Here is a 13102-nt window from a genome sequence, read left to right on the forward strand (position 1 = left end):
GGGGCTCAGGACTTGCTGCCAGGAATGTCCTGGAGCTTCCGAGGGAGGCCTGCCCCTGTCCACGCTCAGCCCACCCACCAGCCTGGCTGGGGCTGGCACCGCCCACCCGGACAGACGCCCTGGCGGCCAGTGCAGTCCAGAGGACGTGGCTTTGAGCCCACAGACCCCACACCCCAGCCGGGGCACTTGCTGAGCTCCCGCATCCTCATCTGTAAACGGTGACAGTCCAACACAAGCTGGACCGCGGACAGCAAGCACCCGGCCCATGCTGTGGCCCCGCCCCCCGGACACGGACGGCCAGCGGGCAGTGGGACTCACCCAGGTGGCAAAAGCGGCCATAGAGCCCCGGGTCGCAGAGGCAGGCCCCGTAGAGGCGGTGGCACCGGCCCCGGTTGGCACAGTGGCACTTCTTACCACAGTGCTTGCCGTAGAAGCCTCTGGGGCAGCCTGGGGGAAGGGAGCCTCTTGACTGCCCACCCGGACACGGCCCCCGCCCGAGGAGATGCTCCAAGGGGCCCCAGGACCAGCACAGGAGTCAGGAGAGGCCTGGGCCACCAGCAGCCTGAGGACCCTGCACCCCAGACAGTGAGGGTCCTGGGAGGGGTGCGGCAAGGGCATCACGAGGGCAGAGCAGCAACGAAGTGCACCCCATGGATGCGGCCATCTGCCCTGGCTGGCCCGTGCTCCTAGGTCTGTGGCCTGGATGGCGGCCAGAGGGGGACACCAAGCACGTCCCCAGCACACACGTGGGAGACGCTCAAAGAAAGCCCACCCTCGTCTGACCGGCACCTGCAGCGTCCTGACGTCTGTCCCTCGGTGGTCACCTAGGCTGACCTCTGGACCTCAAAGAGGGAAGGACACGGGCCCAAGCTCAGGGGGCCCAGGGCCAGGAGCAGGAGCCCGAGGACAACCTGGACAGGGCTCAGGCATTCCTTCCCAAAACGCTCCCCTCCAGCTCTGCCCTGCCCCCGTCCTGCCTACTGAAGGGCCTCAGGGAGCTGGATGGTGACCCCAAGGTACGTCCACATCCTATCCACCAGGATCACCAGGCGGGGCCATCCTGCACTGTCGGAGCAGGCCTAACCCAACAAGTGTCCTTAGAAGAGAAAGGAGAGGGAGGCCGGAGACAAGAAGAGGAGGCCACGGGGAGACAGAGGCACAGACTGTGGGGAAGCAGCCACGAGCCTGGGGCACCTGGAGTCTAGGAGACTAGTACGGGGCCCCTGAGAACTGGGACGAACGTCCTCAAGCTCACCTGCAGGGGCACACTTTACCCACAGGACCCCGACTGAGACCCGGTCTCCAGGAGCCACACCACGTCATGAGCAGAAGCACTAAAATGCAGGCGCTTTATCTGCCGGCAGTCCCCTGGGTCCGTTCAGGGCCCATCACACATACAGCACCCAACAGGCAGTGGGCTTTCAGCCTCGGCAGAACAGGGATGGCAGATCACAGGGGAAGATAGGCAGGGATGCTAACCAAGCCGAGAAGGTGACCAGAGGGAGGGGGTGAAAGCCCTGCCTGGCCGCCCCGGGACTTAGAAACCTGCCCCCCAGCGCTCCCACGGACCACCCAGGCACTGGGGACAGGTCCACCGATTGCTGCCATCTGCTGCTAAGGCGCAAAGTCCTTGATATGTTAGCTACATTCGCCAGCAAAAGAAGCAGAAACTTAAAGTTCTGAAGACTTTAAGATAAAGCATCAAGCACCTGGGAAACTTATGTGGACTCTAGTTCCTCCAGAAATGTTGCAACTTCCAAGTTAAAAAGGATGGTAATGTCGTCCCATGCGGCTGCAGCCCAGGCGTGCTCCCTTCTGCAAATCCCACCCAGTCATCATATAGCTCTCCTTGAATGCTTCCAGGAACAGGGAGCTCACTCCCTCCCTGGGGCTCCTGTTACAAAAGTGCTATTCTTCCAACAAGTCCTCACCACCTGCTGTAGCCAGGCCCCAGGAGAATCATCAGATGTAGAAAACTCAATGCCTCTTCCACTAAAGGGTCTCATCCTTCCCCCAGAAGGAAGGGGACTAGGAGCTGAGAGGTAGTGCCCACCTCTCCCCTCCGCCCAGAGGACAACCCTGGAGGCACAGGAGGGGCTGCACCCACCGTCCTCACAGCGGGCTCCACTGACACCCGGAGGGCAGCGGCAGGCCCCCGTCACAGGGTCGCAGGTCCCGCCGTTCTGACAGCTGCAGGAGAAGCTGCAGTTCTTCCCGAAGGCGTCTGGGGGACAAGCTGCAGGGGACACAGAGAAGCACAAGGGTCACTGGCCTGCAGGAGGACTCGGGGCCCAGAAGCCCCTCCAGAGACACTGAGACACCCTCCTGGGGGTCGAGCCACCCAGCTCAAAAGCAACTTCCCAGAGCAGCACCCGATGGCACTCATGCTGCCTGTCCCTGTCCACAGGCATGGCAGACATCTCTAATCAATTGCCACATCCTCTCCCTCTGAACTCCAACACGCCCACCTTCTCAACCAGCACTTTCAGAGTGGGTCACTGGCAGACCCCCTCAGAGACGGTCACTACGGCCCTTGAGACTACTGGGGTCACTAGGCAGGGAGTGGACAGGCTCTGGACAGAGCCTGCGAAAGCAGCTTTCAAATGTGCTTTGGCTACCAACTTGGTGCGTGGCCTGGGGAGGTGACCTCTCTCCTCTGGGACTCGGGCATGACTGGCCCACCCGCTCACTGCTCTTCATCAGACCCCTTTATGTCTTAGTTGTTGGCTTGTCGCCGGACCCCCGCCCACCATGACATCTGTGAGGGGCAGACAGCAGGCCCTGCTAGCCCCTGGGGTCTCCCAGCGCCTAGAACAGGGCCTCGCAAGGAGCAGGAAGCCAAGAGACCCTGAATAAACGAGTGAATGAGTGAATGGATGGACCTGTGGAGCCCCTGCCCAGGGCCGGCGGAGAGGCGTAAACTGTGTGTGCTGCACAGGTCCTGGGGCTCAGGGGCCCCGCCCACACCCTGCCCTCACAGCAGCCTCACCCTCATTGCAGATGAGCCCGGTCCAGCCGTCGGGGCAGTCACAGCCACGCAGGTTGGGGAAGCAGGTCCCCCCATTCCTGCAGTCAGCGCAGGTCAAGCTGCAATCTGGGCCAAAGGAGTCATCCAGGCAGACTGGGGGACGCAGCGGGAGAGGGGCCTCAGAGCCTGACCCCTGGCCCTGGACCCCGCCCAGCATCAGGTCAGAGAAGGGGACACAAGGGATGTCCTCAGGCTGTGAAGGCACCACGTGGGCGAGCGGAGACGTGGGACCCAGATGGGGGGCCGGGAAGGGCTCTAAGCAGAGAGCTAGTGGCCCCATCCCAGGCTCAGCCCCGGGCGCGCCGGGCAAACTGAGCAAGTAGCTTGGCCTCTCTGCACCTTGGTCCAACGAGGCCCTCACGGGAGCCCTTCCTCACACCCAAGACCGCAGGGTGGGCAGCAGCCGGGCCGAGGGGGCGCTGGTAGAGAAGCCCTGGGGACGGGCGACCTCTCACCAAACTTCTCCTGCAGTGTGTGTTCGGCCCGCGCCTCCTCCTCCTCCTCGGCCCCGATGTGGTCATCTTGGAAGAGGTGGGGCAGCTCGTCCTGGAGCATCGCCACGTGCGGGAGGGGCCGTACGAGGGGCAGGTGGCCGTCCAGGCCCACCTCGGGCATCTCCAGGGCTGGGCGGAGCACAGAGGGCCCTGAGCCCCTGCCGCCCCCCTGGCCTCCCCGGGGTTGGGACTCTCTGCCCCTTGGTGCCCAGAAGCAGCTCCAGGCCTGAGCCCCACCCCGGGGCCCCTCCTCACCCCAGCCACCCAGGACAGCCCCGCTGCACTCCTGACCCGACTTCTCAGGACAGAGGAGGCTCCGGGCTCTGAGGCCCTGACCCATGCCACGTCTACCCCGCCTGTCCCGGCTCCCATGCTGGCCCTAGGGACCCTGAGCATAGAGTGGGTGTGGGGACAGGAACAGCTCTCTGGCCCTCTGGATGCTGCCCTCAGTCCCGGGAACCATGTCCCTCCTCTCACCTGGGCAGGGCAGGAGCCGACTCCAGGGCTCCTGAGTAACACCCTGCCTGGGGGCGCCTGTCTGTCCGGCCCCTCCCCCCAACCCTGCTGCCCCCGGCCTGTCCCACAGCAAGAGGAAGGACAGAAGTGGGGTCTGTCCAGCCGGGAAGGTGGGGTCCCCGTGGTGCCCAGCAGAGACTCACGGCTGCAGCCCCGGCGGTCCTCGTCCAGCAGGTAGCCGTCCTCGCAGGAGCACTGGAAGGAACCGGCCAGGTTTGTGCAGTGGTGCTCACAGCCGCCACGGCCGGAGGTGCACTCGTCCATGTCTGTGGGCAAATCCAGGGCGGCTGGCGCCTGTCCTCCGGGGGTCAGGGTCTTGGGGGCCCCTTCTGCCCCAGCCCTGCCCACTGCACAGGGGCCTGCTGGGTGATACCCACGCCACAGCCATCCTCCTGTCCCCAGGGTCAGAGGGACGGGGTGCACTGCCCGAGGGAGGCCAGGCTGGGAGCAGCCAGGGGTGCAGGCCCAGCCCGAGAAGAAGACAGCGACCTCAGGTCGGGGAGGGAGTGGGCAGGTCCCACAGCCCTGCCGATGGCAGGTGCCCAACCAGCACCCACTCCCCAGCCAACAGAGCTGCCTACCGCTCACCCTCACAGCCGCAGCCGTCGGCACCAAGCTGGTAGCCAGCATAGCAGCTGCACTCGTAGCCGCCAGGGCTATTGGTGCAAACCTGCTGGCAGCACGGGGAATCGGCACAGTCATCGACATCTGTGGGGCACACACCACAGCCCGGCTGGCACCCAGGCGCCCGCCCACATGTGCACCCTTCCACAGCACACCAGTGTGTGCACACCTGCACACAACCACACGCACACCTGCACACCACACGCACAGCTGCACACAACCACAACCACACCTGCACACCACACGCACAGCTGCACACAACCACACGCACAGCTGCACACCACACGCACAGCTGCACACAACCACACGCACAGCTGCACACCACACACACAGTTGCACACAGCCACATGCACACCTGCACACAACCACATGCACAGCTGCACACAACCACATGCACAGCTGCACACACCCCATGCACAGCTGCACACACCACATGCACACATGCACACACCACACGCACACTGGCACACACCACACGCACACCGGCATACACACCTGCACATACCACACGCACAGCTGCACACAACCACACGCACACCTGCACACAACCACATGCACACCACACGCACACCTGCACACCACACGCACAACTGCACACCACATGCTCACCTGCACACAACCCATGCACACCTGCAGGCTCTCCCACACACCTTCATGCAACCCATGCACACAACCACATACACACCTGCATGTGAGTTGCATGTCCTCGCACACAATCACACATGCACTCATGTCCTGGTCCTGCACACACAGACACACGCAAGACACAGGTCACGGCCCCAGGGCCGTCCCGCCTGCTGCGGGGGCAGACTGGGGGCTGGAGGGTAGTGGGGAGTCAGAGGGCGTGCTCGCACACCACCGTGTTCGGGTGCTACTCCCGGCACGTGGGCATCCGACCGAGTGGCTGAGCAGAGGTGGGGGTGTGGCGGGCGCTTGGCAGGGTGGGCCGCGATGCCGCCTCCCACTAGGCCCCTCCTACCACTCCCGCCTCCGCCCAGGGCAGGACTGGGGGCGATGGGAGGGCGCGTCCTCGTCACGGCAGCAAACCCAGGTGCAGACCCAGGGCGGCAGCAAGTCCCTGGCTCGGGGGTGGGGCGCTCGGGAGGGAGGTGGCTCGCACCAATGCACGTCCTCTGGTCCTCGTCCAGCTCGTAGCCGCGGGGGCAGGTGCAGACGGGCCCGGTGCTGCTGTGGCTGCAGCCGTGGGAGCAGCCGCCGTTGTCCGCCTCGCAGCTGTTCACTATCTCCATCTCGATCCCTGTGGCGAGACCCGCCACCAGGGACGTGGGACAGGGGCTGGGGTGACACCCCGAGCCGGCAGGGTCCTCCCGGCCCCAGCCGCTGCCACTCTGCTGGGAAACAGGCAGCACAGAGCTCCTGGGCCAGGCGGGCTCTGGAACCCTCTGTCCTCCTGGGGTCTCCCGTCCTCCTCCCACCCTCCCGGGGCCAACACGCAGCCCCCAAGCCCAGCACTGCCCTTGATCGACAAGGAATCTCTGCCCCTCGGCCAAAGCGAGCTGGCAGCCGCGGCGGGCTGGGACCGGGGAGCCATGTGGCCCCGCAGGCACCTCCGCGCCCCGTGCTGCTATTGCCCACTGTCCACTCACGGTAGCACTGCCGGCCATCGGCACCCAGCTCGTAGCCTGCGTTGCATACGCACTTAAAGGACCCGTGCGTGTTGAGGCAGCCGTGGGCACACTGGGCCAGGCCCGTGGCACATTCATCCACATCTGGGTGGGAGACACGGAGGGGGTGGGGGGCTCTGGGCCACTGGCCTGAGAGACTCGCCCCCAGAGGTGGTCTCTGCAGAGGGGTCAGGGCCCAGGGCCCCAGGGCCCTCTCCCGCCTTCCCTCTGAGCACCTGTGTTTTCACCATCACACTCCAGGTGTACAGCCGAGCTCCCTCCCAGGGCGAGGAAGGCATGGCTGGAAGTCTGGGCTCAGGCCCCACCAGCAGCATCAGGCGAGGGGCTCTACCTCTCTGAGCCCGCGGTCTCTGAGGTGTGCATGTCCCGCTCTCGCCAAGCCTCCCCCCATCCAGGGCCGGGCACAGGAGGGGCCTTTTACCACCAGCCTCTGGGGGGCCATCCAGAGAAAGCGCACGCTGACATCGAGGGAGAGGCTACCAGCTTCTTCCCCGCAGCCACGTGGCACTGGCCTCAGGACCCAAACCCCAGTGTCCCCGACAACTGCTTTGGTCCCACCCCTAAGAGTCCATGGGACGAAGCTGACCCTCAGCCCCGTCTCCCACTTCACCCTCTGAAGCCACCTGCATCCAGAGTGCTAGGACGTGCCCGTCACATTGGCAACGATGCCTAAAATGCTTTCCTGGTGGTGACATGGAACCACAAGCTTCCACCCTTGCGGGCCCCGTCTCTCTGATGGCCATCCGGCAGGATGCCTGGGAAAATGACCGCTGCCTGCCCTGGACACACCGTATCGCTTCAGAGTTACGGGGGATGCGCACAGACCCCTCCCCAAGGCTGCTCGTCCAGAGCCGCCTGTAAAGGGAGGAGCAGGGACACCTGAGTCCCGTGACTGGGAAACTAACAAACATCGCACAGCGGACACCCATGCAGCCAGGAGGTCGGAGCGCGTTCTAGAAAAGCTGCGCCCGACTGGGCTCTGGGGTGATGCTAAATGTGCCCACTAACAAACAAGCTGTAGAGACACCTGGAAGCCGACACGGGGATGCCACCCGGGTCACGGTGACGCTTCCTCCTCTCTCCTCCCTCACCCTTTCCTGTTTCCCTAACGAGCAAGGTACTACTTAGGTAACACGAGAAACATACAAAAATAACAAGGCAACCTGAGATCTGCCTTCCTGCTGACATGAGACTCTCTCTGGGAGCAGCTCCTTGGGTTCCTGTCCCTCCTCTCCACCCTCCACCCTACCCTGCCCCCCAGCCCCGGAGATAAACCTGCGTCATTGCAGGTCAGCCAAGGGTGACAACAGGGGCCGCCCCACGCCCATAGACCGGTGCAGGGGGATGCAAGGAGGCGAGCCCCGCACAGCTGACCTGGACCAGCCCGAGGGCAGGGAGGGCGTCTTACCTTCGCAGGCCTTGCGGTCCGCTGCCAGCCAGTATCCTGCGTGGCACTCGCAGTGGGCAAGGCCCCGGAGCGCCCGGCACGTGTGCATGCAGCCGCCGTTCCGGTCCATACATGGGTTCCTCCCTACGGTCGCAGCCAGGAGGCATGGAGGCAAAGGCAGGAGATGGGGGGCTCTGGCAGTTCGGGGACCTTCTCCGGGGCCTCTCGTGAGGCCCCCACCTGGAGCTCTCACCCCTCCTGCTCTGGCCTGACGGGCTGGGCAGTGGACTAGGGGTAAGATTAGCCCCGGGCATCCCCAAACAACTGCAGAGAAGACAGCAGGGCACCGGCCAGGCCAGCCCTGGTCAGGCAGCAGGCTCACGGCCAGCTCCCCCAGTGCCTCTTCTTCTGTTGGAACTCCCAGCCCCGTGACCCTGTGCCGCTCTGCCCTCATTGCTGGCTCCAGCCCCTCAGACCCACACTCCTGACCCGGGAGCCACGAGGCCGGGTAGGGTCAGGAGCTACTCCCTCAGCACCTGCCCTGCCCCAGCCCCCATCTCCAGTTCTCAGGGGTCTCCCGGACCTGCTCTACCTTCTCCATCAGAAGAGCACCCCCTTCCATGACAGGCAGTCCTGAGACCCCAGGGCAAGGTGTCAGACGGGGCCTGAGCAGCCCCCTCCGCCCAAGGGCCAGGGCTGGAGACCCACGTGCCCATGCCAAGCCCAAGGTGGGCCTCAGAACTGGGGGACATGCAGGATGCCCTTCCTTTTCATCCCTGTACCCCTATCCTGAGCTTCCTGCCCACCGAAGATGTGTGACCCCAGAGGACAGCCTGACAGGCTTCCTCCCTGGTGCCCGCAGGGGCTGGACGATGCCCCACAGCCTCTTGGCAGCCAAGGGGGCCCCTGCTTCCCCTGAGGTCCCCCTCCAGCACCAGCAGCCAAGCAGGGAGGGGCTCAGGCTGTGGGGTTCCCAGGCAGGTCTGTGGGTGCGTGGAGAACGGGGGTCCCAGTGGGAGTCCCAGCCCTGGTCCTCCCCCTCCCGCCGGCTGGTGGCCACTCACGGGTGCAGCGCTTGCCATCCTCCTGGAGCTGGAACTCGGGCCGGCACTGGCAGCGGTGCTGGGTCACCGTGAGCTGAATGCAGTTGTGTTGGCAGCCGCCATTGCCCACGGCGCAGGAGTTGATGGCTGGGGACCCGAGAGGAGCCAGGTCAGCCCAGGACGGCGGCCTGGCCCCGGGCAGGCACAGAGCACCTCCTGCAGGAAGACTCCGGGCCCCTCCAAGCCCCTCCTCCTTTCTGTCCACATCCCAGAAGCAGGGGCTTTGAGAGGGCGACACTGTTCCTGTCCAGTTCGTGGGCCTGGCTTTGCTTCTCGGCCCACACACAGGATACACAGGGCCGTGGTCCAAATCTGGATCCTCCGGCCCAGTCTGCCCCAGGACCGGGTGTAGGGAGGCACCGCAGAGCAGGCCGCCCACCCCGATGGAAGCCCAGCCCCACCCAGCACAGAATGCAAAACACCGGGGTCCCCTAAGAGCCAAGGCGTCCAGGGCTCAGAGTCCGAGCAGGCTGGGAGGCTCCCTGGAGGAGGTGGCAGGCCAGCAAGGGCTGGCGAAGACCCCGACATTCCACTGTCTAGGTCATTAGGCCAGGCCAGAGGGGCAGGCATGGGCCTCCGTGGACGGCCACCATGACCTGCAGGCCTGGCCCCCAGCTCCTGACGGACCAGTGCAGCTCCTGCCCACCCCAGGCCAGGCCCCACCCCGACCTGACCTCACACAGTCCCCGCTCCTCCCAGCAGCTGTGGGGACAGCACTTGGTGAGGCCACAGAGCCAGGGACCTGCATCCTGTTCCCGGGATGCCAGGGGTCCAGGTGCTCACGCTCAGGCGCACACAGGGCAAGGCTCTTGCGGGTGCCCAGGTACTGAGTGGATGGGCTGGGGCTGTGCCTGGTGTGGGGGGTGGGCACTCAGAGAGGCTGGGCACCCAGAGAGGGCACCTGGACTCTGGTGCCTCCTTCAAGTCACTGGTAGCGACCTCGTGGTCAGGGAGGGACAGGCTCTGTGCTCTGGAGCAAAGCTTTGAGAATGTGTTACTGTCTGTGCCCTGGGGAGGCGTGGACCACTGCCCAGCGGGCCTGGACCAGAGCAAACCTGAGGCCTGGTACTAAAACACTGCGACCGCCGGGGGGCAGGCCTTCACCCCCAGATGCCATCTGTGCTGTCATCACAGACTGCAGGGCGCCACTGGCCTCAGGGCCCGAGTTTGGAGAGACCATTTATTGTCCTGGGTTTTGGGGGCCAGGAGTGGCACGTCCCACACCACTGACGCCAGTGGGTCTGGGAGCAGCCGGACGATACGCGGAGCACGTGAGCAGCCTCAGGGCTCAGAGCAGCCCAGGGCCACGCTGTCTGCCAATAGCAGAGCTTCCTTCAAAGCAAGTATGTTCCCCCAAAGTCAAGACACAGCACTCACGATCCTGCCAGTTCCCCACATGGGGCGAGTGGGTGAGAAGCCTGTGCCCAGGTCCCCTTCCGGGGCCGAGCCAGCCCTGCTGGGGGGCGGAGGGTAGCCAGGGCGGCGGGGCCGGGTCTGTCTCCTGGCTGCACCTGGCCCTGCCACGTGTCGGGGAGGCGCAACAGAGACACGAGTCCCAGGTGGAACGGAGGCAAACAGGGCGGCCACCGTCTCACACCCCGCTCAGCCTCTGGGCCCCCCGTCCAGCCACCCACCCCCGACTCTGTGCTGACCCCCGAGGCCCTGCCTGCCTCTCCTGAGATAGCTCTACTTAAGGCACTGCCATCAACTCCAGAGAGAGGCTTCCAAGCATGGCCTGAGCCGGCCCATTCCTGGGGCCCCTTTTGTGTTCACACCAACTGCATCCCTGCTCAGAGCTCATCATAGGAATCAGAAGCCCTTCCTGGCAGCGCCGGGCAGGCACATCGAGAGAGGGGCTCGGAGCCCCGGGCAGGGCAGCCGGCTGGGCAGACACCACAGCATCAAGGACGACCCACAGAGCTGTGGCCCTGCTGGAAAGCAGCCCTTCCAGACAGCAGAGCCCCAAGACGGGCCCAGGGCAACCCAGCTCCGGGCCCACAGGAGCCCACCGGGGGAGAAACCCCAGGCAGGTGGGGGCTACGGAGGGGTCCGGCTCCCCATGCAGCCTCGCACCGTCCCAAGCCTGTCTCTCACTGCTCTGCTGCACAAGTCCCAGCGTTCCAGATGCTCCCAAGCTATGCACACGAGGAAGCCAAGCCCCATGCCATCACCTTGAGCATCCTGTGCCCTGGATTGCCGGAAAGCTGAACAAGGCAGTTTTTCTCAGGCGTTGGGCTGTGCGGCTCAGGAGAGAGCCAGCCTCTGCGTGACCAGTGCCCAAAGCTGGGGGTGAAGCTTCCAGGCCCCTCGGGTCACTGTGAGACCTGGCCATGGAACCCACATACCACTGACCCATGCCCGGGTGGTCCCGCAAATCAGAACCAGGCTCAGACCTGAAGCAAAGCTGACAGCCCATCAGAAAATGGGAGACAAGGGGTTTCCATAGCCCCGAAGGGAATTAATGTTTAATTAATTAATGTTTGGAATTAATGTTTGTATCCCCCTAAAATTCATATGTGTACTCCTAAATTGCAACCACCGATGTGGCTGTATTTGGGGGTAGGGTAATTAAGGTTAAATGGAGTCAACAGGGTGGGGCCCTGATCAAACAGCATTTGTGTCCTTATAAGAAGAGACATAAGATCTCTCTCTGTCTCTGTCCCCGTGGCCATATGAGGGGATGGCAGGAGGGGCTCTTACCAGGAACCAAACTGGCTGGCACCATGATCCAGAACTGCCAGCCTCCAGAACTGTGAGAAAATAAACAGCTGTTGTAAAAGCCGCCCAGTCTGTGGTACTTGTTGCAGCAGCCTGAGCTGCCTATTGCACCTTCACTTCCCAGTTTGCAAATGCCAAGGCCAGGGGACTCGTGGGTTCTAACAGAGCTGGGCTACAACTCCACTTCAACTTCAACTTCAACGAGCAGGAGTTGGTCTAGCCGGGAGCCAGTGGTGAGGCATCAAGCTCCTCAAGGGGAGTGGGGCCTTTCCTTGAGCAGGAAACTGGACGTTCTAGAAATCAACTGTCCTACAGGGTGGAGGGCCTGCTCCATCCATGCCAGCGGTTCTCCACTCCTGGAGGTGCAGGTGGCAGCACCTGGGACCTGGGCACGGATTCAAGGCTGGAGCCCAGCAGCAGGTGCGTATGAGTGCCATGGAGGAAGCGGCAGGTGGGAGCTTGGAGAGCTGACCTCCAAGGCGGCTTCTCTGGCAAGGCCCTGGTCTCAGAGCCTGGCAGCCTGGCCTGCCCGAGCTGGTCAGCTGAGGGGCTGTGCCTGGCAGGCCGGTGGGGTGAGGACAAGTATATCAGCAGCGTGCCGAGCCCCCCAGCCCACTCTGCTCCAGACGCCAACCCCAGCCAGCGGTTTGGGAGCAGGCTCGAGGGCGGCTTCGAGGGTTTTGTAATTCCTGCCCTCAACTGGCTTGGCTTCTAGGTCCCAAGAGCCTCACACCACGTGGGGTCAGCAGCAACCTGCAGCCCTTCCTTCTAGGAAGCCCTCTGCTGGCGACAGGGCCAGGACGGCGGGACAGGAAGCGGGTGGTCCCCGGCTTGGCTAGGAGGGTAAACTCCCGTGGGCCCTGCCCACTCCTGCCCCCCTCGGCAGCCCTCGGTTTGCCTACTCTGATTTGTGCGTCCTGCCCCCCGCGCCCACCCTCGGGCTGGGGCCTCCACACTGCACGGGGACACGGTTCACCCGCAGCGTGGATGCACTGCCCTGCCCACGAGCCAGGGACTGGCACCGTCCCAACATCACAGACTGCCCTCCACCAACTGCTCCTGCTCCCCAGGCCCAGCCTGGACCCAGGCCCTGCGGCTGCCCTGCCCAGTGCCCGCCCACCTCGGATGAAGCACTCGCAGGCGAGAACCCAGGCTCTGCGGCCCCGGCACCCAACCCATGTCATCCACACCTCCCGCCTCCCACACCTCCCCCGCCCCACGCCGCTGCTCCAATCCTGCTCCCCGCTTGGTTCTGCCAAGCTCACTGACTCTAAACACCCCCCAGCCCCCGCCCGGCCGTCTGCCACGGCCCCACTTTGCCCTCGCTTCCCCACTGGGCCTCTGCATCCAGCTGGGTCTGGGCCGCTGCCCCTGGCTTCCCCAGGTTGGGGTGTGACCCTCCCATCACCCATGGGTGCCGGCAGCCTGCACTTCCGGGGGCCTGGTCTCAGGCACAGCCATGACCTCCCAGGGTGGTCCTCAGGCAGGGCTGGCCTTCCCACTCCCCATTCGGACTCAGTGGCCCCTTGGGGGCAGGGAAGACACACTCCCTTTTAGAAGCTGCAGTCTGTTCCGCGTCTGGAGGG

General features: G+C 64.3%; 1 protein-coding gene across 5 annotated transcripts in view; it reads right to left on the reverse strand.

Moving 5' to 3' along the window:
• MEGF6 (multiple EGF like domains 6) overlaps positions 1-13102 on the reverse strand; it is a 37745-nt gene that overhangs the window by 12758 nt on the left and 11885 nt on the right. For all 5 annotated transcript variants that reach the window (XR_009530186.1, XM_060079418.1, XM_060079409.1 and 2 more), the window contains exons 3-12: positions 8760-8885; positions 7717-7839; positions 6270-6392; positions 5783-5920; positions 4627-4746; positions 4182-4304; positions 3484-3651; positions 2990-3121; positions 2108-2236; positions 319-447 (exon numbers count right to left, since the gene is read on the reverse strand). Coding sequence is in view for 4 of the 5 variants with exons in the window: in XM_060079418.1 (XP_059935401.1) it covers positions 319-447; positions 2108-2236; positions 2990-3121; positions 3484-3651; positions 4182-4304; positions 4627-4746; positions 5783-5920; positions 6270-6392; positions 7717-7839; positions 8760-8885 (1311 nt within the window). In the remaining variant the exon portion in view is untranslated. The remainder of the gene's footprint in view (positions 1-318; positions 448-2107; positions 2237-2989; positions 3122-3483; positions 3652-4181; positions 4305-4626; positions 4747-5782; positions 5921-6269; positions 6393-7716; positions 7840-8759; positions 8886-13102) is intronic.

The sequence above is a fragment of the Mesoplodon densirostris genome, chromosome 2, assembly GCF_025265405.1.
Source record: "Mesoplodon densirostris isolate mMesDen1 chromosome 2, mMesDen1 primary haplotype, whole genome shotgun sequence".
In the NCBI taxonomy this organism is placed as follows: domain Eukaryota; kingdom Metazoa; phylum Chordata; class Mammalia; order Artiodactyla; family Ziphiidae; genus Mesoplodon; species Mesoplodon densirostris.